Raw genomic sequence first — 24,389 nt, 5'->3', positions numbered from 1 at the left:
GTACATATGTATGTATATGGACATGTACATGCATAGATATGTATTTAACAATGTATTAGTTACATAATATTGCCCATTTATTACTTGGGTTATTTATTCTTTGCAGCTATGCTTCTATTTTTTAGCTACTTGAACATTCTGATTGTGAGAACCCTGACAGATATATAACTGGTCAAAGTCTAGTTTGAAAACTTTCTCTTGTAGTTAAGAACTGTATCCTTTGCTATGCCAAAGCCTTTAGCTCCATATAGTAGAGTATCAATATCAATTCTCTTCTATTTGCTGAGACTCTGGAATTTTTTTCAGAAAGTTTCTGCTGGTACTAATGAGTTCTAGTGTTTCCCCTACCACCTTCAGTGGTATTTTCAGTTCTTACATTTAGGTCTTTGAAACAGTTTGATTTGTCATTAGAAGAAGATGAAAGACAATGTTCTAGCTTATTGCTTTTTTTGTTGAAGAGATTGTCTTTTTTCAAACATGTCTTTTAGAAAATTAAAATTTTTTCTTTTGTGATTACATGTGATAATTTGGATTGTCTCCTCTATAAATTCTCAGTTTTACCAAGAGTATGAGTTAGCTCATTGCATGTGGAGGAATTACTCTTCAATGTTCTTTTATTTCTTACAAGCTATTTCTTATTGAGGATGTCTGTAATGGAGTGGATTTTCTGTTTTTTTGGGTTACAGAGTAAGTGCCAAAACTCACACTCACCGTAATCAAAGTTTTCAAAGTAATCAAGTCTTTGGCTAGTACTCTTTCCAACTCAAGAGAAGAAGCTTGGCTTTTGTGTAAGTGGTAATTGTTGCTGAATTTAATTCATCCTTATTGCTTTGAAACTTTAATGCAAAAAAAACCCACTCATTTCACTGCCCACCAGAAGCTTCCTTAATAGCAATATGTGTTCCTGGTTCTTCATATTTTGGAGCAAAAATGAATTATTGAACATATTTCTTTCCATTTAAAAATTATTGTAAAGGTGATGTACAGAGGAATTACTGTTACCTATGTCTGGTAATGAGTACATTTCCTATGGAACAAAGTCCCCCACTTCCTTGGTCTCTGCCAATTTTTCCTCTCCTGTCTCCCTCATCAGGTTGTATGGTTCATCTCCTACATAGTGTCTAGGGAATATCACTACTGAATTGGTTCACCCTTTCTCCCAACATTTCTATGCTTCCCCTTCCCCTCCCCAAGTCAGATAGATACATTAGACAAAGTGTACAGAAATCAAATATCATGGCAAGAGGGAATCAACTAAAGAAAAACAGAAAGAAGAACCACAAACAGTACAATAAACTCCATTTCTTGGAGTTTATTCAAAACTCCAAGTTTTGTTTATTTCAAAAAACATACTTTTATATGGTCATATTCACATAGTTACAGAGCACTTGTGATCCTCTCCTAAGATATTGTCCTTTCGTCTTACTGTGTGAATGGTTAGAGTCTTGTTTAATTAATCATGTCTAAGAACAACTTTTGTCTTTAACTATCCATGGGGTTAAATTGTAGATTTAAGTACATTCTAATTATTACAAATGAAGGAAACCATGCAGCCTAAATTTGTTTGCGTCTAGCTTACTTAGTATGATTTTTTTCCAAGTCTTTCCATTTCCTTATAAGTGGGGTGATGCCATTCTTTCTGATGGAAGCATGGAATTCTAATATGTGTGTGTGTGTGTGTGTGTGTGTGTGTGTGTGTGTGTGTGTGCGCGTGTGTGTCCCATTTTCTTGACCTATTTTTCCAGGTCCAGGCATCCGGTTGGTTTCACATCTTAGTGGGAAAATAATGACCATAGCTGTGCGGGTAGCTTTAGTGTGTCCTTGTTTGTGATAATTTGGGTAAAGGCCTAGAAGTAGGATTGTGGGGCCATAGGCAAGCTCTACATTTAGCATTCTAAGGAACCTCCATACTGCTTTTCAGAGTAGTTTAACCTGTTTACACTCCCACCAACAGTGTAGTAGTGTTTCCTTTTGTCCACATTCCTGTCAGTATCTGTTTTTATTTGTTTTCTTGATCATGACCATTCTAATAGGGTTGAGGTAGCATCTCAAAGTAGTTTTGATTTACATTTCTTTTATGGCCAGAGATGGTGAACCTTTCTTCATGTGTCTATTGACTATTCTTATTTCCTCTCCAGAGAAATCTCTTTACTACTTTAGCGCACTTATTTATGGGGTAACTGTTCCTTTGAAGATTTGTTAATGAAGGGTTTAATATTTTGAGTTCTATGTATGTTTTGGATATGAGGCCCTTGTCTGTGGTATAGCTAGTATCTTCTCACAACCTGTGGGTTATTGAACACGTTTCTAATTTCAGCTTGTTTTCTTACTGAAAGATGGGAGTGGTTGTTAACAAACATTCACATCTTACAACTCAGACCAAACAATTTCTTGACTCTAAATTTGACTCTAAATAACAACCAAGCTTACTGAAAGTATTCAAAGGTAGAAAGAGATACACGTAAATATACTAATAGGTATTGTAAAATATAAACAAATGAGCAATAAATACAGTTTTCAAGAAAAGGTAGAAACTATGTCAATGCACCATGGTTTCCAGTGAAAGTTTCTAAAGATATACATTGTATTTAATTGGTTTCAGGTTTCAGAGTTTTTTCTTACTTAGAAAGAAGAGACTAATTACTCGGTCCCGAATCTGCTTGGTTTTGACACCATACACAAGGGGATTGACAGAGGGGGGCACGAGGAGGTACACACTTGCAAAGATTATGTGGACACTTGGGGAGACGTTCTTTCCAATACGGTGGGTTAAGAAACTAAACAGCGCAGGTGTATAGAAGACAAGAATGGTACAGACATGGGCCGCACAGGTTCCCAAGGCTTTGGAGCGGGCATTCTGAGAAGACAGCCTGAAGACAGCTTGGAGGATCTTTACATAGGATGTGGCTATGAGCATTAAGTCCAACATTGTCACTGAAAGGGCCACAAACATCCCGTACACTCTGTTCACGTGGGTATCGGCACTGGCCAGCTTCACCACAGCCATGTGCTCACAGTATGCATGGTTGATGACATATTGCAGGCAGTATGGCAGCCTCTTGATGAGCAGAAGGCATGGTAGACTCATCAGTGAAGCTCGAGCCACACAGACAAGACCCATTTTAATCACCACTGATGTGGTCAGGATGGTTGTGTGCTGCAGCGGGATACAAATGGCTACATAGCGATCAAAAGCCATGGAAACCAAGAGGCCCGATTCGATAATGCAAATCGCGTGGATAAAATACATCTGGAGCAGGCAGACATCAAAGTCAATTCAGTGTGCATCAAACCAGAAGATTCCAAGCATCTTGAGAGCTGGGGAAGTGGAAACGCCCATGTCACTCACTGCCAGCATGCACAGGAAGAAATACATGGGCTGGTGGAGGCTGGGTTCTAGCTTAACTGTTGTGATGATCATGGCGTTTCCTAGAAGGGTTAAAGTCAAGAGCAGGCAGACAAGGATGCCAAACCAACAGTGAAATGCTTGCAACCCAGGAATACCAACCAGGAAGAAAGAGGAAATCTGGTGATGTGTGTCATTGTCTGCCACGAAAACTTGACACATTGAATATGTAGAATGAAGTAGCAGTGTAAAATAAAATCACTTTGAAATTTGATTGCTATATGGTTCTGCAGGGAGGAATCTAGCCTTGGTGGTTTTAAAGTTTCTCTTTTGGAGTGGTTATTCTCTCTGTAAATCTTCAATTAAAAAATTTCACTAGAGTCCCCATATCATCATCTGTTAATGAAATTAAATTAATTCAGTAAAACTTGTTTTCTGAGGATGAAAGTATAATTTATTTCTCTTGCAATTTTTATTATCTATTAGAGGAGCATTTAACAAAATAATCTCTTCGTGAAAGTCAGATTTTCCTTCTCAAGTAGTTAGATAACGTATGAAGACATGTCTTACTGTACAAACCAGCACAGCCAAATCAGGTGTTAATTTTATATATAATCATATTTTGAATGTATGTCTTACAGTTAGGCAACTACAATAAATAATTGGGTCTCAAAGTAAAATATCCTAAAATGAATGTACTAAACCTGACTTATGTAACTGTAACCCCTGTGTACATCAACTATACAATCAAAAAGATTTTTTTTTGTCAGTGGTGGGGCTTGAACTCTTGGCCAGGGCACTGTCCCTGAGATTTTCAGCTCAAGGTTAATGTTCTACCACTTGATCCACAGCACTATTTCTGGTTTTCTTGATGGTTAATTGGAGATATTAGACTCCAGGACTATTGTTGTTGAGCTTTTGATAATAGTCTCAAGGACATTTTTCCTAGGCTGTCTGTGAACCACAGTCCTCAGATCTCTGCCTTGTCAGTAGTTAGGATTATAGGTGTGAGCCACTGGCTCACTGGCTCACAGAGTATTTTATACATAGATATTATGATTATAAGAAAACATATCTTTGGAAGAAAATGTGAAATAATACAAGTCTAAGATGAAAATATGCCATAATTTTAGATGACCAATGCTTTGTTATCAACCACTACTATTTTCATATTATCAAAGAAACTCTAAAATTACAAAAATGTGGATTTAGTTATTTGGATTTTGTGTACCTCCCACAGAGGAACAATTCTTTAACAGGATATGAAATAAGCAATTCGTATGTTTGATTTCATTAACAGAAAATAGCTGAAGAATGTTAAGTCAACTAAGAGAAAGCACACTAGTTGATTCATAGTTGCTTGGTTTCAAAGGTTAGGCAGGGGACATGTGCAGAATGGGTATTTAAAGAGCAATAGTGTGATTCATACCACTGTGTTTTGTCAGGGCAGTGACACTGGACAGCTCTGGATTCCATCAACAGAAACTGACCTCTCTGTGAAATGCTGTCTTATTTCTGTCATCTTCCTTATGGAAATTCAGAAAACTGGCTAGAGTTACCTTCCTTTTAGAAATAGGAAGGTTATCATAAATTGCTCTGATACAAAAGCTTCATTAATTTTGAGAAATATTGAACATTCAATATTTCCTTTCTTGGTATCCTCGTAAGTATGAGAAAAATGAATCATTAGTAACTAAAATACATGGAAAAAGAATCACATCATTTTGTGATATTTGCCTTGTATTTTTTAAATGTGGTACTATGAATCTATATGTACTGAGTGATGGATTTTTAGTAAGGAATTAAAAATTGTCCAAAGAGGGCTGCGAGTTTGGACTAGAGGTAGAGTTCTTGTCTAGCATGCACAAAGGACGGGGTTCAATTCCTCAGTACCACATCCATAGTAAAAAGCAAGAAGTGGTGCTGTAGCTCAAGTGGTAGAGTACTAGCCTTGAGAAAGCCCAAGGACAGTGCTCAGACCCTAAGCTCAAGACCCAGGACAGGCAAAAAAAAAATTGTCCAAAGATTCAAAAATAATTCAGAACTTACATTTTACCCAAATGTAAAAATTACCACAGATGAATGGTATTATCATTGTCAGATAAAAGCACTGAAGACAATATCTATAAATACTGATCTTTCAAATTCTGAATGATTTTCAAATTTTTACCTGTGCACTTTTCAAATCCTTAAGTGTCTGTTTATTCTTCAGAAATGTGTTCTGTCCGATGCCTTGCTGATGTTTGCTTCTGAGAAAAAGCTAGCAGGAGAATCTGAAGGAAAATACCGGGAAATAATGTTAGCATAACAGTATGGTAGTAAGATGTGAATTAACAACAGCAACAACAAAAACATGAATTAACCACAATACATACACAATACATACACAGTTTAGCCTGGAAGTACTGCCAAAGATGATCAAATTCCTATATTTTCTTTGATAAATGTATTTAAATATTTTAAATCTTAACTTGTATTTATAATACCTTAATAACACTAGGATTATCCAGTATGTCAAATCCAGACCAAGAAACCATAAATAAAATGACTCTCTCTCTTTTGCAAGGGAACCATGTTTCTATGGCCCCCAAATCAGAGACTTACCAGTAGCATAATAAAGAACAATCATCTAGACTGTGAGTACTCTCACACATAGAGCTTCCTCTATTCCCAAGTTAAAAACTAATGATAGTTCAGAAACATTCATGTGCTTCAATGTCTACATGCTTAACATTATTCTCAACAGCAGACACCAGACAGGGAAGAGGCTGCCCTGTCCTCTGATTTTCTGTTGGTGCAATAAGTACATCTGTTCATAAGACAATAAATGTAGCATTCCATCTAACACCCTGGACTTTATCATTTTTCTTTGTTTCTGAGTTTGTGAGCCCAAAACCTTACCTGTACTTCTCTACTTCTATTGTAATTTATGAACGTTTTTCTGTAAAATTTTTAGTCAACTACATTTTTCATTGCAACACATCATAATAAAACAGACACACATATAACATATAAAGATTCCCTGTGTAAAACATAAGTCCTTCTAAATCTATTTTTTCTCTTCTGATATTATAGTTCATGGAAATGGCAGTTAATAAATAAACACTTCCAGAACTCTTTGTTATTGCTATTTTTCTACTTTAATATTCTATCAAGTAGTTATTGAAGCTCTCTATCTGTCAGTATTCTCATCATATTCTTTGTCTTTGGATGTCTCATTCATCAGACATTGACCTCAGAAACAAAACATAAATCTCACCAATAAAATTTTTGTCAAACTTTCCTGATATCTATTTGCCATGCTAGAAAATATTCTTTCAAATTTCTTTCTGGAATAAGGTAGAAAAGGAAAAATTACACTGAAATATTTACAATGACTTTACATACCTTAGGGAAAATGAATACACAGACAGAGGAGAGACGGATGAATCTGCTAGGATTATTCAGTTCCTCTTCAGTACCAACTCTCAAAATTCAAACCCACATTATGTCTCTTAAAAATCAAATGTAACTAATACCTCTAAGTTGTTAGCATCATCCACAATTTGTTTTTGCCTGCTTTATGTTGAATGCTATCTTTACATCCATGATCTGTTCAGGTGTTTGCTAAGTAGCTTGGATTCTGAGACATGCTGTATTATAGTTGCTCTGTAATGGACTAGTCCAGTGCTTAGGAGAGCCTTGAGATTTGGGAGGCAAAGGAGTCCCCTAGGATACATAAGATGGAAGGTAAATGTGGAAGAAGTCAGAATAAATCACAAAGCAGAATGCCTGTGTCCCTCTGAGAAGCCACGTTAATATTTAAACTCCCAGGAGCTTGCATGGGGATAGTGTTTTTTTTTTCCTGTTTTGTTTATTGAGAGATCAAAGTTTGAAGAGAGTGTCCCTTGATGTCCAGTTATGGGAGATGATTAAGATGTCCATCAGATATGTAATTTTCTGGAAACTTCACAGTACAGCTCAGAAAAGCTGCTCAATTGAATTAAAATATATTCTGGATGAGTTAGAATACATATATTGGAACTGATGTGGGAAAATAATGGAAAATCTGGCATTAATCCAGATGCATTATACATATAAACTGACCTGGTATATTCAAACTCTTTTATACTAGTGCTATATGATAAGAATGAAAGAGGCAATAAAGAAAATATTCTGTATTTGAAGGTCTTATTAGAAAGATGGCTATAAAGAAATGTTAATTAGATATTAAATCTATATTTATTTATATTATTAACATAAATTAAGTACTAGCACCAATAATTGAATGCAAGGTATAGCTGACATTTATATCATCATCCAAATATTCTCATCTTGACCAGTTTGGGGGCTTGATTTCAGGTCCTGTGGACTATCTGTAGGCTTTCTACTCGAGGCTAGTATTCTCACATTTGGACCACAGCTTCACTTTCAGCTTTTATTAGTAGTTAATTGGAGATAAGAGTTTCATGGATTTCCCTGCCCTGAATGGCTTCATCAGAACTCAGATTCCTGAATAGCGAGGGTTATAGGTTTTAGCTGTGTGTGCCTTGCTTTGAATATTCTTGTAAAACCATTTCAATTTTATTAATTTACAATATGAAGTAAGTCCTGGGGCTTGACCTCAGGGCCTGAGCACTGTCCTTAGGCTTTCCTGAAGGCTAGCAGTCTACTACTTGAGCCATAGTATCAATTCTGGCTTTTTCTATTTATGTGGTACTGAGAAATGGAATCCAGTAAGTAAGCCAGACTCAAAGGAACATAGGCTCAATGGTTTCCCTCATTTGCCATAATTTGTCAGTAGAAACCTTGGGCTCTCCTAACAGAGATTTACAATAGAACAAAACCTAGATACATAGGCCATATGGTATGATGCTAAATGAAAGGACCTCCAGGATATAGAAACAAAAGCCATATAATGAGTGATTGTTATCCTTAATGTACTATGTTATCTCTAATCTCTTTTGCTGTCCCTTGGTTATCTCATATTGTTATAGGATTTTACCTTGTTATCTGATATATTTTATATATGCTTATTTGGTTGTTTGAAATAGGATAGAGAAGGGGGGAAAACAAGATGATAGGTGAGGGTGGGGGAGGGAAATGGGGACCAAGACATGAGAAAGGGTATCACGTGAAGTAATTCACCTTCTATCTGGTGAATATAATGCAAACCTTTTGTTATAATAAAAAATATATGAAAAAAAGAGTTTCATGGTTTATTTCCTCTAAAATCAGGAATGAGACAAGGATGTCCACTCTCTCCACTCCTCTTCAATATAGTATTAGAAGTCCTAGCCAGAGCAATAAAGCAAGAAGTAAGCATAAAGGGGACCCAAATAGGGAAAGAAGTAGAACTTTTCCTCTTTGCAGATGACATGATTATGTATTTAAAGAACCCTATAGACTCCACATCCAAGTTCATTGAGCTGATTCAAAACTTTGGCACAATAGCAGGGTATAAAATTAACCCTCAAAAATCAATGGCTTCCCTGTATGCCAACAACAGTAGGGACAAGGCAGAAATCAGGAAAGCAACACCTTTTGCATTAGCCTCAAGAGTGTGGGGCACGTCACATCAAGGATAAAAGGCCTACCTCGTGGCCCAGTGCTCACTTCCTGGTTTTGGAAATCCAACCATGCTGTCTCCTGGTTGGGAGGTTTGGCTGTGGTTTGTGATGTAAAATAAGGCTACCTCGAACCGATGGATTGGCCCCTCTGCCCTCTCTGACCGCACCTACCTCCCCCTGTCCTGCCTACTTTTATGTTAATAGACAATCCTGCTTTAGCCACTGGTCTTTTCCCATTAAATGAGTCTGCTGTGACATTCTTCCTGGCAAGTCTGTATCTTCCCTCTGGAGAGGGAGGGCTGGCTGAAGGCAGCCAGCTGGCCCTATCCTTTCTCGGTCTCCTTTTAGTCGGGGCGTGTTCTCTTTGCCCTTCCTGCTGGTCAGGAGGCAAAGAGTGCTAAAAACCCCGACAAAGAGAAATAAAGTACTTAGGAATTAACTAAGAATGTAAAGGATCTTTATGATGAAAACTTTAAAAACTTGAAAAAGAAAATTAAAGCAGAACTGAGGAAGTGGAAAAACCTCCCATGCTCCTGGATGGGAAGAATTAACATCGTGAAAATGGCAATTTTGCCAAGGGCTATCTACAAATTCAATGTGATACCTATCAATATCCCAATATCATTGTTTTTTAAAACATGTTTTTATTTTAATTAATATAAGGGTTACATTATATTAGCCAGATAGAAGGTGCATTACTTCACAATCATTGCTACCCCTTCTCATATTTTTGTCTCCATTTCCCTCCCCTCACCCTCTCCATTCATCTTGTTTTCCCCCCCTTCACTATCCTAGTTCAAATAAACAAACAGTATACAATATATAAGATAACAGGGTAAGATACTGTAATGATATGACATAACCAAGGGGCAACAAAAGAGATGAGAAGTAACATAGTACATTAAAAACAACAGTCACACATTACAAGGTTCTTGTTTTTATATTCTGGAGGTCCTTTCATTTAGCCTGATCCTATATGGCCTTATGTATCTAGGTTTTGCTCTATTGTAAATCTCTTCTAGGAGAGTCTATAGTTTATACTAATTATGAGAAATGAGGGAAACCATTGCACCTATGCTCCTTTGAGCCTGGCTTACTTCATTTAATATGTTTTTTTTCAAGTCTTTCCATTTACTTACAAATGGGGTGATGGCATTGCTTGTAATAATTTTTTCAATGTATGGAGGGGTTACAGTTATATTTGCCAGATAGAAGGTGCATTACTTCTCACACATTGATATCCCTTCTTATGATTTTGTCCCCATTTCCCTCCTCCCACCCCCTCTACTCAATTTTCCCCTCCTATTTCAAATACACAAGTAAGCATCTATATAATATACCAAATTACAAAGTGGGATACTGTAACAATCTGACATTAGCCAAAGGGCAGCACAAGAGAAGAGACAAAAACATAATACATAAAGAATAACAGTCACTTATAATTAAGCTCTTGTTTCCATGTCCTGGGGGTCCATTAATTTGGCTTCATCCTATATGGCCTTATGAATCTGGGGTTTGAGCTATTGTAATCCTCTGCTAGGAGAGTTCTAGATGTGTACTACTTACTACATATGAGGGAAACCATTGAGCTATGTTCCTTTGAGTCTGGTTTGCTTCATTTAATATGATTTTTTCTAAGTCTTTCCATTTCCTTACAAATGGGGCGATGTCATTCTTTCTGACAACATAGAATTCCATTGTGTACAAATACCACATCTTGTTGATCCACTCATCAACTGAGGGGCATCTGGGTTGGTTCCATATCTTTGCTATGATAAATAGTGCTGCAATAAACATTGATGTGCTAGTGGATTTAGTAGGTCCTTGTTTCTGGGCCAATGGGTAAATTCCCAGTAGTGGAATTGCCGGGTCATAGGGGAGCTCTATGTTTAGTCTTTCGAGGCACTGCCATACTGCTTTCCATAGTGGTTGAATGAGTTTGCACTCCCACCAACAGTGTAGTAGTGATCCCTCCTGGCCACATTCCCTCCAGCATCTGTTGTTATTAGATTTCTTGATCCTGGCCATTCTAACTGGAGTGAGGTGGAATCTCAGTTGTTTTGCTTTGCATTTCTTTTATGGCCAGAGATGTTGAGCATTTCTTCATGGGTTTATAGGCCATTCTTATTTCTTCTTCAGAGAAGACTCTCTTTAAGTCTTTGGACCATCTTTTTTGTCATCTTGTATTCTTTTCTTATTAAAGAATTTATTAATATTGATTTTTACATCATATTTCAAATGACATATTTAACAAGTATTGAAGAAGGGAATCTCTACATACAATTACTGGCACTTAGATTTTAGAACATAATTAAAATTAGGCTGAGAGTTTGCGATGGCTGTTTCTTTGAATATTTGGTTTTGAGAGATTCAATTTTTTAGCTGTAGATATATTTTAGATATGTGGCCTTTGTCTGTTTTATGGTTAGTGAAGATCTTCTCCCACTTTATGGGCTTTCTATTTAACTTGGTAGCTGTGTCCTTTGGCATACAGAAGCTCTGCAATTTAATGCAGTCCCATTCCAACATTATTCTTTAAGGAAATAGAAGATGCAATCCAAAATTTCATATAGAATAATAAAAGACCCCATATAGCAGAAACAGTTTTTTAGCAGAATGAACAGTGCAGGAAGAATATCATTACCAAACTTTAGAGTCTACTAAAGAGCTAATAGTTACCAAAACAGCTTGGTACTGGCAAAGGAACCAGACTGAGGACCAATGGAATAGAACTGAAAACCCAGAAATCAACCCACAGACATATGGCCACTTATCTTTGATAAGGGTGCCAAAAATATAGAATGGAAGAAACACAGCCTCTTCAACAAGTGATGCTGGCAGAATTAGTTAAGCACCTGCAGTAAACTAAAGTTGGATACTATTATGTCACTCTGCATCAGGATTAATTCCAAATGGATCAAAGACCCCCAGGTAAAAGCAGATACCCTGAAAACCTTACAAGAAAGAATAGGAGATACACAATGTTTCCTTGGCACAGGTCAAAACACCTAGAAACACAACAAATTAAAGAAAGTTTGTACACGTGGGAATGCAATAAACTGCAAAGCTTCTGTGTGGCAAAGGAAATAGCTAGCAAATTAAATAGAAAGCCCACAGAGTTGGAGAAGATCTTCACTAATCATAAAACAGACAAAGGCTTCATATCTAAAATACATCTACAGCTAAAAAACTTGAATTGCTCCAAAACAAATCTTGGCCCATTAAAAGATGAGCCAAAGACTTAAAGAGAGACTTCTCTGAAGAACAAATAAGATTGGCCTACAGACACATGAAGAAATGCTCAGCATCTCTGGCCATAAAGAAATGCAAAGCAAAACAACTCTAAAATTCCACCTCACTACAGTTAGAATGGCCGCAATCAAGAAATATAACAAAAGATGCTGGCAGGGATGTGGCCTGGAGGGATCACTACTACACTGTTGGTGGGAGTGTAAACAAGTCCAACCACTATAAAAAGCTGTACAGAGGTTCCTCAAAAGACTAAACATAGATCTCTCCTATTACCCAGCAATCCCACTCCTGGGCATTTACCCAAAATTCCAGAAAGGAGGACATACTAAAACAACTGGCACAAAGATGTTCATTGCAGCACTATTTACATTAGCAAAGATAAGGAACCAACCCAGATGCCCCTCAGTAGATGATTGGATCAAGAAGATGTGGTACTTTACACAATGGAATTCTATGCTGCCATCAGAAAGAATGACATCACCGTATTTGTAAGGAAATAGAAAAATTTGGAAATAATCATATTAAGTGAAACAAGCCAGACTCAAAGGAACATAGGCTCAATGGTTTCTCTCATTTGTAATAATTAGTTCATATCTAGGACTCTCTTAGCAGAGGATTACAGTAGCTCAAAACCTATATACATAAGGTCATATAGGATGAAACTAAATGGAAGGATCTTTAGGATATGGAAACAAGAGCTTTATTTTGTGAGATTGTTATTCTTAATGAACTATGTTGTTTCTCTTGTTGTCCTTTGGTTAATCCCATATTGTTACTTTATCTGGAATATTGTATATAAGTTTATTTGTTTATTTGCAATAGTAAAGGGAGGGAGAAAACAAGATGATTGCAAGGCAGTGGGGGAAGGGAAATGGGGGACAAAAACACGAGAAGGGGTATCAGTGTGTGAGAAGTAATGCACCTACTGTCTGGTGAATATTACTGTACCCCTCTATACATTACAATAAAAATAGTATAAAAAAGAACTGAAAACAGTTCTGGATGGAAATTAAAACACTAAAGTTAAAAATACTTTACTTTTAAGTCTTAACAGCATAGTTAGCTTCATTATTTATATTTGTTACTCATAATGTATTTTTACATGACCTATATAATGGTAACTCCTCTGTACATTATATTTACAATAAAACTTAAAAAATGTTAAAGATAAACAAGTAAAGCTAAAATATTTCTAAAAGAATCATTTAAACCAATGGGCTAAAATTACAAGTTCCAAAAGAAAATATTTGGAAACATTCAAAAGTTATTGTCAGTTTTCTATGAGATTACTACTAAGCACTGCTTTAGCTAATGCTCAGAGTTAGACTATTTGCCTACAAGTAGGAGTACCTGAATAGAGAGAAAAAGAACAAGATTAAACACAGATGAATGTGGAATGCTTTCTACTCCCAAAGTAACTAACATTCCTACCAATCACCATTGTGTTAAGAATGTCCTACATCACAGTGGAGCCAATTTTCTGGACAGAAATCAGGTAGAGGATTCCTTGACGAATCTGCTTGGTCTTTACACTGTAGATAATTGGATTGAGTACTGGAGGCACCAGTAAGTAGACGTGGGCCATAAAGATGTGGATGAGGGGAGATGAATGTTTGGCAAAGCGATGGACAATAGATAACCCGATCATGGGCACATACAGAATGAGCACAGCACAGATGTGGGATGCACATGTGTTAAGTGCCTTCAGCCTCCCCTCCTGGGAGGCGATTCTTAACACCGAGTGGAGGATGAAAATGTAAGACACTAAAATACCCAGAGCATCCATACCCCATAGCATAGTAATCAGTACCAAGCCATATATGACATTAAATCTGATATCAGCACAAGCAAGGTGAATCATGTCCTGGTGCAGACAGTAGGAATGAGATAGGACATGGGAGTGACAGAAGGAAAAGTAAGCCAGACGGGCTAGAAGTGGAATTATTAGAACAGCACTCCTGAGTAGAGCTGCCATTCCAATCCGGGCAATCAGTTTTGGGGTGAGGATGGTAGCATACCGCAGGGGGTGGCAGATAGCCACGTACCTGTCAAGAGCCATGGCCAAGAGCACAGATGACTCAGTGAAGGAAAAAGTATGAATCAAGAACATTTGGACCACACAGACACTGAAGGGGATCTCCCTGGAAATGGACCACAGCACGCGAAAAAGTGATATCATTGGGGTCAGAGACATGGCCATGTCTGTGAGAGAGAGCATGGCAAGGAAGTAGTACATGGGCTCGTGGAGCCTGGGATCTGTCCGGACAATGTGCAGAATCAGGCAGTTGCCTGTTATGCCAACCAGATAGAGGAAGCAGAATGGGATGGAAATCCAGTGGTGATATTGTTCATAGCCAGGGATTCCGGTGAGATAGAAGGTAGAGGCCAGAGCACTGCTGGAGTTTGAGGCTGCCATACTGTGGATGATTTGACCACAGACCAGCTCCACAGTCACCCTCCACTGGGGATGGAATGGACAATGCAGGATTTGCTTCAAGAGAAAAACAAAATGAAATGACAGAAAATGCGACTGCTTACCTTGAAATACTCTCTTATCTTACCCTCCTCCTTTCTATATTTGTTTCACCTTCCATTTCAGAAATGGTTGTTGCCAGTTAAAGCAAATACCTCTTTCTAGCAACCCAATTCTTTACTTCTGCCTCCCAGACACAAACCAATTCCACATTCCCTCTAAATGCATGTGGCTTCCTTATAAACACTCTATACAGCAGCATACATGTAAACTCTAGTCCACATGTTTGATTTTATGCTTTTCTTCTTGAGGTATTACGTTAGCTGCAGTGTTTTGTACTGAAATATTTTACATGCATAAGCCTTTTATTTTCTTTTACAGTGCTACAGTCATGAAAGGTGCCTTTACAGAATTAAAGCTGCCCAACCTGTTTATTGTTCTCAATCCTACAACTCCACAACTCCTATTTGTTCTCAGTCCTACAACTCATATTTGATTGTTCTGATCATTGTATTATATTATTATATTATTCTAATGCCGAGCAGCATAGAAATTATTTCTTCTTATCTCTATTGTACTCAAAAAATATCTCTGATGTATGGAAGGTTATATTCTTGTTAAAAAATTAACACGTTGGCCAGGAATTTGGCCTAGTGGTAGAGAGCTTGCCTCACATGCATGAAGACCCGGATTTGATTCCTCAGTCCCACATACATGGGAAAAAGCCAGAAGTGGTGCTGTGGCTTAAGTGGTAGAGCTCTAGCCTTGACAAAGCCCAAGGACAGTGCTCAGGCCCTGAGTTCAAACCCCAGGACTGGCAAAAAAAAAAAAGAAAATTAACCCCTACCAGTCATCTTTGCTCACCAGAATGCTGATAGAAGAACTTAAAATGTATGGGTTGCTCTTCATTATAGTAAATGTATTTTTATGTCCCTATCCTGTAAAGGCTACTTTGCTTTTAAAAGTATAGAATCCTTTGCAATTCTTCCTCAGTCCCATTTCTATCTATCTTAGATGAATTATATATTTGCGTGGGCCATTTAATAATGATTATTTTCTGAGAAATGAAATATTCATAAATAAGAATGTGAACAGAAAGTTGCAAGAAAAAGCATGTCTTTCAAATCCTTTAATTATTATTAAATTCTGTCCACATGTTGTGTAAACCTGTAAATATATGGCTGCTGTCTCCTTCATTCTGTCTGCCTTGTAAATCATTTCACATCTTAAGATCCTAAGATGGGTGTGTCTGTCTCTGAGGGAAAGGCATTTTATTTTTGTAGGTCATGGGGCTTGAACTGGGCTTGAGTGCTGTCCCAGAGCCCTTCAGCTCAGCGTTACCACTGTACAACTTGAGCTACAGCACTACTTGGATGTGTCTGTCTTGTTCTTCTGTCTGCCAAAAGATATATCCCCAGATCTCTTGTAGCATTTTTTTTACTAATTCATATGTTGAATAATATCACTGATCAAATTTTTCTGAAAAGGATATTTAATTTAAAAATATGTCACCTCTAAATTAGGTTGCTCCCATATATTTTGTCAATGCAATTCTAGAAGTGCATTTTAAAAAATGGCATAGTTATGTTGAAAGCACTAGAAAAAATAGGAATAAGAGGAACATTCCTCAAAATAGTTAAAGCCATATATGAAAAACCTACAGCCAGTATTATACTAAATGGTGAAAGACTGGAACCATTCACCTTAAAATCAGGACCAGACAGGGATGCCCACTCTCTCCACTTTCCTTCAATATAGTAGTGGAACCCTTAGCCAGAGCAATAAGGCAAGAAAAGGCCATCAAAAGGATCAACATAGGGAAAGAAGAAATTAAACTATCCCTATTCGCAGATGACATGATCCTCTACTTGAGTGGCCCAACAAACTCCACTCCCAAACTTCTAGAATTAATAAACTACTTTAGCAAAGTGGCAGGATACATAATTAACCTCCAGAACTCAGTAGCCTTCTTGTACACCAACAATACACAAACAGAAGGCCAAGTCAAGAAAATGATCCCATTCGCAATAGACCCCAAAAGAATAAAATACTTAGGAATTAACCAAAGATGTAAAGGAATTATTCAATGAAAACTATAAAAGCCTAACGAAAGAAATTAAAGAGGTCACTAGGAAATGGAAAGACATCTCATGCTCATAGCTAGGAAGAACCAACATAGTGAAAATGGCTATACTGCCAAAATTGATATACAAATTCAATGTAATCCCCATCAAAATCCCAAAGACATTCTTTATGGAAATAGAAGATATAATCCAAAGATTCATATGGAACAAGAAAAGACCTAGAATAGCCAAAAACATTCTAGGCAAAAAGAGTAATGCTGGTGGTATTACAATGCCAGACTTCAAACACTACTATAGAGCCATAATAACAAGAACTGCTTGGTATTGGCACAAAAACAGACCAGAAGATCAGTGGAACAGAATAGAAGACCCAGAAAAAGAACCACATACCTATAGTCAACTTGTATTTGACAAAGGAGCCAAAGATATACAGTGGAACAAACACAGTCTATTCAATTATTGGTGCTGGCAAAACTGGGCAGCCACATGCAGAAAACTAAAAATTGACCCTAGCCTTTCGCCATGCACAATCATTAACTCAAAGTGGATCAAAGACCTCAATGTCAGACTGGAAACCGTGAAACTGCTACATGATAAAGTAGGAGAGACACTGGAACTCGTCGGCATAGGCAAAAGATTCCTGAACAGAATCCCAGGGTCACAACAGATTGGAGAGAGACTCAATAAATGGGACTACCTAAAAATAAAAAGTTTCTGTACAGATAAAAACGTAGTCACGAAAGTAGAGAGACAGCCAACCAATTGGGAAAAGATATTCACCAATAATACATCTGACAAATGCTTAATATCCAGTATCTACAGGGAACTCAAGAAACTAATCCCCCCAAACCCAATAAACCATTCACTAAATGGGCAAGGGAACTAAAGAGAGACTTATCAGAAGAAGAGATTAAAATGGAGAAAAGCATATGAGAAAATGTTCATCATCTATGGTCATAAAGGTAATGCAAAGAAAAACAACCCTAAGATACCACCTTACCCCAATAAGAATGGCCAAGATTTTGAACTCAGACAATGACAGTTGCTGGCGGGGTTGTGGAGAAAAAGAAACCCTACTACACTGCTGGTGGGAATGCAAACTAGTTCAGCCACTCTGGAAAGCAGTGTGGAGGTTTCTTAAAGAACTGAAAATAGACCTTCCCTACGATCCCGCCACACCACTTCTGGCATCTATCCTAAACATCATGACCCAAGATATGATAAGGACACCTGCTCAGCTATGTTCATCACAATAGCCAGGTGATGGAAACAACCCAGATGCCCTACTGCAGATGAATGGATACAGAAAATGTGGTATATATACACAATGGAATTCTACATAGCCAACAGACAAGATAAAATAATGGCATTCACAGGGAAATGGATGAATCTAGAGTGAATCATGTTGAGTGTGACAAATCAGGACCTAAGGAACAAAAGGCGCATGGTATCCTTAATATGTGGCTATTAAATCCCAAAGAGTATAAGAGCGAGGACTCAATAACTGCATACCCAAAGCTATGGACATGGTAATGGAAATATAAATATAACTATATAGACATAAACACCTATGACTCTATAGACATAATATTTTATTTCTTAAATTAATATGTTTCTATGACATACAAACCCTTAGCCTAATTTTAAGTTCTAAATACTAAGTCCCAGTGATTGTAAATAGAGATTCCCCCCTTGAACACTTGTTTTTTAAACTTGTCATTTAAAATATGATGTAAAAATCAATGTTAATAAATTCTTTAATAAAAAAATTTTAAAAATGGCATAGTTTTTAATCTTTTGCAAACATATAATGTATAAAGGCATTTATAGCTACTTTCATTGTAAACTTTGTAGCATAGGAAATGACAGTATAAAATAGTTATATTTGCCAAGATAGTCTGATACAATTTTAATTACTTACTTAAACATAGTCACCAAGAATAGTGAGCTTAATATACATGTTAAAACATATTCTGCACTTAAAAATATTATATTAAAGATAATTAGAAATAAACATGACTACTCTAACATAAATACCGAAATCCCTTCCTTTGAACTTAAGCTTGTTTGGTTAATTCCTCTGTCTATGGTTGTTTTTATGAACACCCCAGGGTCCCAATACTGAAATCTCACCCTTTGTGGTGTTTATTGTTTTTTTCTAGTTTCTCATCCACTATCAGAATTAAGAAAGCTGTTTCTTTTTCACCTCATTATTTAATCAGTTTATAACATTTCTCTGATATTGTCAAATTCATCCCCCTCTGCTGAGAAAGAGGAACTACTACCTTGAATGAAAAGCCAGGAAATACCTGGTCTGTGGACCAGTGTGAATCACAGTTGTCACCCTATGACAAATGGGCTATAAAAGACACGGTTAAACTGCTCATCATCTCTCTGGTTCTGTATTCACATGAACCTGCACTGCATCTTTCACTTGGTTTTCCTTGAGTGTTTTGTTTTGATTGTCGACAAATTACTTTTCCACTCTGCCACACATATGCTTCTATTGTCACCTGAAGATATTCATAATTTCATGGGACTGTGCAGGAAATTGAGGGATGTGCTGTACAATAATCAAATGAGGGAAACTGACATGTCTATAGCCTGAGACATTGGTCATATGTCTATCATAAAGCACTCAAAAGATGGTATTTGAACTAAAGGGACACAGGTAAAGATACATTGTAGATTAAGAAAAAAGTAGCTCCTCATACATAACAGGCCACAAAATGGTGGTGATGATGATAATGGTGACAATAAGGAGCACAACGATAATTATCCTTTGAGAAATGATATGACTGTGAAGAACTAAAGACAATGGTGCCCACCCAGTATGGGGGAGGAGGGGTGTTCGGTCTTACCCAGGAATGATCCAATGTAGCTTAAAATATGAATTGCTTTTAATCATTTTCTCCACCACAAAATTCCTCTTTCCATGGAACTCCTCTTTCTGTAGACTAGGCCATCTAAAAGTAACACTTGTCTATCTGAATATCTGCTCCCTACTGAAAATATAAAATAAGGACTATGTAGAGAATTTTCTGAATAATTTTGTCCTTCTTAGGCTGAGAATCTCTCTTCTCTCCTGAAGCAGCCTCTGATGTAGCTTTCTCATGCATTTGATTATCTAACTTTATCTCCTCTGCTTCAGATCCCCTCTGTGTTTTTCTGTTTCTTCCCACTTTGATTACTCCCAGGTCTTACATATGTGTTAGAAGAATTCCTCTTCCCTGAGTGATCGCTCTGATTCTGAGAGCAAGTAGAAGGAATTAATAAGACTTCCCCCATCCTTAGAGACACAGGTCTCAAGATACATGTAAACCAGTGGTGGTATAACCCAGTGAGCAGTAACCAATTGATGACATTTCTCTTCTCTTCTCCCATATCTCCAATTCCACACTTCGGTAGGTGTTGCCATGTAAAAGTGTGTGAGAAAGAATGCTCTGGAAATGCTTAGATATTTAAAGCCCAAATTCTGTGGAAAAATGATGTCTTGTAGCATAAAATGAGAGAGTAGCTTCAGTCCAGAAAATGAGAGGATAGTAAACATTTCTAGTGTCCGGTGTACAATGGGGGGAATTTTAAAGCACTAAAATTGTAAAGGAGTCTGTGGCCAAGAGCTGGAAATGATGAATTTGGTTTCATATAACAACACTGGACAAAACAAGACTCAGTTTTAAAATTGATGTTTTTCATCAATTATTTCTAAGGGGTTACAGTTACATTCATAAGAAAGTGCATCCATTTCTTCTGGAACATTGTGACCCTTCCCATGTTTTTCTTCCACTTTTTGTTCCCCACACCTCCCAAGTTGCAAAGTTCATTTGTCTTGTGAATATCACTATTACATTGGTTCATCCTTTCTCCTTTGTCTCATCCTCTTGTTTTTCCCTTTTCTTTCCCTAATTTGAATAAACAAATAAATAAATTACCTGAAACTAATGTTGTTTTCTAAAAATTGATTTGTATGTATGATTAAGAAGGATTTGAGAAAAATAGCTATGCATCAGATAGGCCACAGTGTAGAATTCAGTATATAATGTAATGCTTTTATTTTATTATTATATTTAAATAGTTTAACAAAAAGTTTTCAATTAAAGGAGGCAGTTTGTGAACAAAATGCATTTTATGAAGAATCTCACTTTCATTATTCTTTCCTTCTCCCCCAAACCCAATCACCACTAAATTTGCCTAGTTTTATTTTCACATGTGTACTTTGAACATTGTCACTGAAATTCTCCATCCCTAAATCAATATGTGATTTTTTTCTATTATTTCTCAATCAGGTTGTTATGCTTAAAGACCTATGCAATACATCCTATGGTAAGATATTTTAAATTTATTGAATAATGACTCTAAAACTTTATTATTGTGTCAATAAATCCTAAATCCCTCATACTATCTACATATTTAAAAGAATAATCTTCTTGGGGGAGAGAAAGGGGATCAAGACATGTGAAAGGGTATCAATGTATGTGAATTAATGCACCTCCTATCTGGCAAATATCATGTAACCCTTCTATTAATTACAATAGAAATATATGAAAAAAAGAATAATACTCTTATAGGCACTTTCTTTTCAACTGATTATATATTGGTTTACTACCATTGGTACTGTACTACAAAATCTATTTTGTAGCTTCAAAAATATTTTATAAACACAATTTCAAATACAGGAAAATGTATTAAAGAAAGGGAATACAAAACCCATAAAAAACTCACAGATTATGCTATACTGATTTTCACAGAGGCCAAGAGTATACAATGAGGAAAAAATAATTTCTTCAGTATTTTGTTGAGAGAACTTACTTAATTACTGTGTTTACAGATGGCACTCTACAAATTAGGCTACTTCTTCCATGCAGTTTTTTTTTCTATTAATTATTTTGAAGTTAGAGTCTGATGGACTTTCATGCACAGGCTAACTAAAACCATGATCCTCATATCTCAGCTACATGAGAGGCTAGGAGTATAAATGTAAACCACTGACAACATCTTAAAGTACCATTCTAATCTACATTAATGGCAGGAAAGGATTTCATCATTACACTTTAATAGATGAGTAAAATGGACTTTGAAGACATTTTCTTCCTTATTATACTCTTTTTTAAAATCATTTCAATACTCTCATTTGAAAACCTTTCTGCAATTCACTCTAGTACAATGTATACTTTTACAGATATTCCCCTTTCAAAGATATTTGAAATCTATTAATGAATTTTCTTTCTACTCTTCATTTAAAATAGGCTTTTAAAGAGAAAGAGATCCACATAGAGTTTTATTCAGAAATACTCAGTAGTTGACATTATTTATCAGTTTAATAACATGTACTCCCAGAGGAGAAAAGAACAACAGCCCGATCTTGAATTTCTTTGGTCTTTACTCCATAAATGATGGGATTGAGCATAGGTGGCACAACCACGTAGAGGTTCGCCACTAGGATATGGATATGGCGGGGGATGGTTTTTCCTCCAAAGCGATGGGCACAAAAGGAAAAGAACGCAGGCGTGTAGAACATAAGGATGACACAGATATGGGACCCACATGTGTTAAGGGCCTTATATCTAGCAGCCCAGGAAGGTATCTGAAAAACAGTGTAAAGGATCACTGCATAGGAAATAATGATCAATATTATATCGAGCCCTGTGGAGAGGAGGGCCACAGTGAGCCCATAAATAATGTTGATGTTGACATTGTCACATGCCAGCCTGGCGATGCCCATGTGCTCGCAGTAGGAATGGGGGATGACGCTTTTCCCACAGTATAAAAGTCGGTATACCAGGAAGATGAATGGACAACAGATGAAAAAGCTCCTGGTGACAGCTGCAAGGACAATCTTCCCAATGGCTGACGAGGTAAGGATGGTGGTGTATCGCAGAGGGTGACAGATGGCCACATAGCGGTCAAACGCCATGGCCAGGAGAATCGCAGATTCTGCCACAAAGATGAAGTGAATCGAGAACATCTGGGACACACAGCTAGCAAAAGATATTTCCGTGGAATGGAACCAGAAGATGGCCAGCATCTTGGGGGCTGTGGCTGTGGAGAGCAGAAGGTCTGCGAGGGCCAGCATGGAGAGGAAGAGATACATGGGCTGGTGGAGCCTGCGCTCCGTGACAATCAGGAAGATCAGGAAGCTGTTGCCCAACACGGCTACAATGTACATGGAGCAGATAGGGATGGAGATCCAGGTATGCAGATCTCCCCGTCCTGGGATCCCAAGGAAGACATACCACACGTCCTGAGGGTTGGTGAGATTGTGGAAGGGAGGGCTCATCTTTGTCCTGCAGTCTAGACCCAGAACCTTCAATGAACAGCACAATTTGACTATTCCTTGCTAACAGCTTAGCTGAATTAGATATGATCCTAAAATTGAACTGTTTCTATCAGTGTTAATCCTTCCGTAAAATACATGCCATTTAATAACAGTTTAGTATGTATCCTAGTCCTTATATAAGTATTACCTTATGAACTATTTCTATTACCCTGTTGGAAAGGCTGCTCCACGATGACACATGGACACTCGTATTTCTGGTCTCATAACCTACAACATCTTACCCCAGACACCACTGGAGTCAGAATCAGACAGAGGCAATCTCAAAGCTATGGTTTTGATTCCTCTCTCCTTCCACCTATCAAAATGAAACTAGATCTAAAACACTGCATCAAGTTTTTCCTTGACAGTATCCTGAAGACACTGAGAAGAAATATCAGCTTTGAAAGAGGGGATTGATTAAATGATTGGGCAAATTCCATTTCAAGCAGTGTAGAGCACAAGCCCTCTTCTACATTGAATAACAACTGAATAGATGCTAAGCCGGTGCTACCTATGGAGATACAAAAAAGGAAGAGAATCAAACCTTATCTGCCATTCAATCTGTTCTTTAAATTATAGAGACAGTAACAACTGAACAATTTATACTGCCAAATTGAGCCAGGCTATTAAATGTAGGTATATTATGTGGTGTACAAAAGTATTGAGTCAGGCACTGGTGGCTCACACATGTAATCCTAGCTAATCAGGAGGCTGAGATCTGAGAATAGAGATTCAAAGCCAGCCCTGGCCTGAAAGCCCATGATAATCTTATTTCCTATTAATGATCAGAAAACCAGAAGTGGCTTTGTGGCTCAAGTGGTAGAGAGCTAGCCTAGAGCTGAAGTGCTCAGGGACAGCGCTCAGGCCCAGAATTCAAGTCCCATGACCAACAAAAAAACCCAGCAACAACAAACTATTCTCTTCTATTCTACTTGTGTTACAGATAAAATAGAGATTACCTAGTACTTTTAGCAAAATATAATTTAAGGTTTTCACATTAAAAACCAAATGTGGACCTTAAACCAAAAGTTAAATGATGATTTACTGACACCAGCCACTGTAGAAAACAATGTAGAAAGAAGAAAATCATTTAGAAACAAGTTTAATAATCTTGATTTCAAGCTTATGATCCATTAGGCTGAGACAGAATTGGTTTGTGATACCAAGAAATCCAGTACATATTTCTTGAATTAGAAAACTACCATGAACAAGCATAAAGGGGATCCAAATAGGGAAAGAGGAAGTAAAACTTTCCCTCTTTGCAGATGACATGATTTTGTATTTAAAGAACCCTATAGACTCTACTCCCAAGCTCCTTGAGCTGATTCAAAATTTTGGAAGGGTAGCAGGGTATAAAATTAACCCGCAA

General features: G+C 37.2%; 2 protein-coding genes and 1 pseudogene across 2 annotated transcripts; all 3 read right to left on the bottom strand.

Annotated features, from left to right (window-relative positions):
* Positions 1 to 2,605: 2,605 nt before the first annotated feature.
* Positions 2,606 to 3,568, bottom strand: LOC150053366 (olfactory receptor 52P1-like; annotated as a pseudogene).
* Positions 3,569 to 13,603: 10,035 nt separating this feature from the next.
* Positions 13,604 to 14,563, bottom strand: LOC150053365 (olfactory receptor 51G2-like). Its single transcript, XM_090349053.1, has one exon. The coding sequence runs from the start codon at positions 14,561 to 14,563 to the stop codon at positions 13,604 to 13,606; it is 960 nt and encodes a 319-aa protein (XP_090205179.1).
* Positions 14,564 to 22,021: 7,458 nt separating this feature from the next.
* On the bottom strand, positions 22,022 to 22,870 carry LOC150053364 (olfactory receptor 52Z1-like). The gene has a single exon (XM_090349280.1). It carries the CDS (start codon positions 22,868 to 22,870, stop codon positions 22,022 to 22,024), a length of 849 nt encoding a protein of 282 aa, XP_090205406.1.
* Positions 22,871 to 24,389: the final 1,519 nt, after the last annotated feature.

The sequence above is a fragment of the Megascapheus bottae genome, chromosome 16 (genome assembly GCF_031878675.1).
Source record: "Megascapheus bottae isolate mThoBot1 chromosome 16, mThoBot2.hap1, whole genome shotgun sequence".
Lineage (NCBI taxonomy): Eukaryota > Metazoa > Chordata > Mammalia > Rodentia > Geomyidae > Megascapheus > Megascapheus bottae.
The sequence above is the reverse complement of the archived record's forward strand: the minus strand, read 5'-3'. Positions and strand labels throughout refer to the sequence as shown.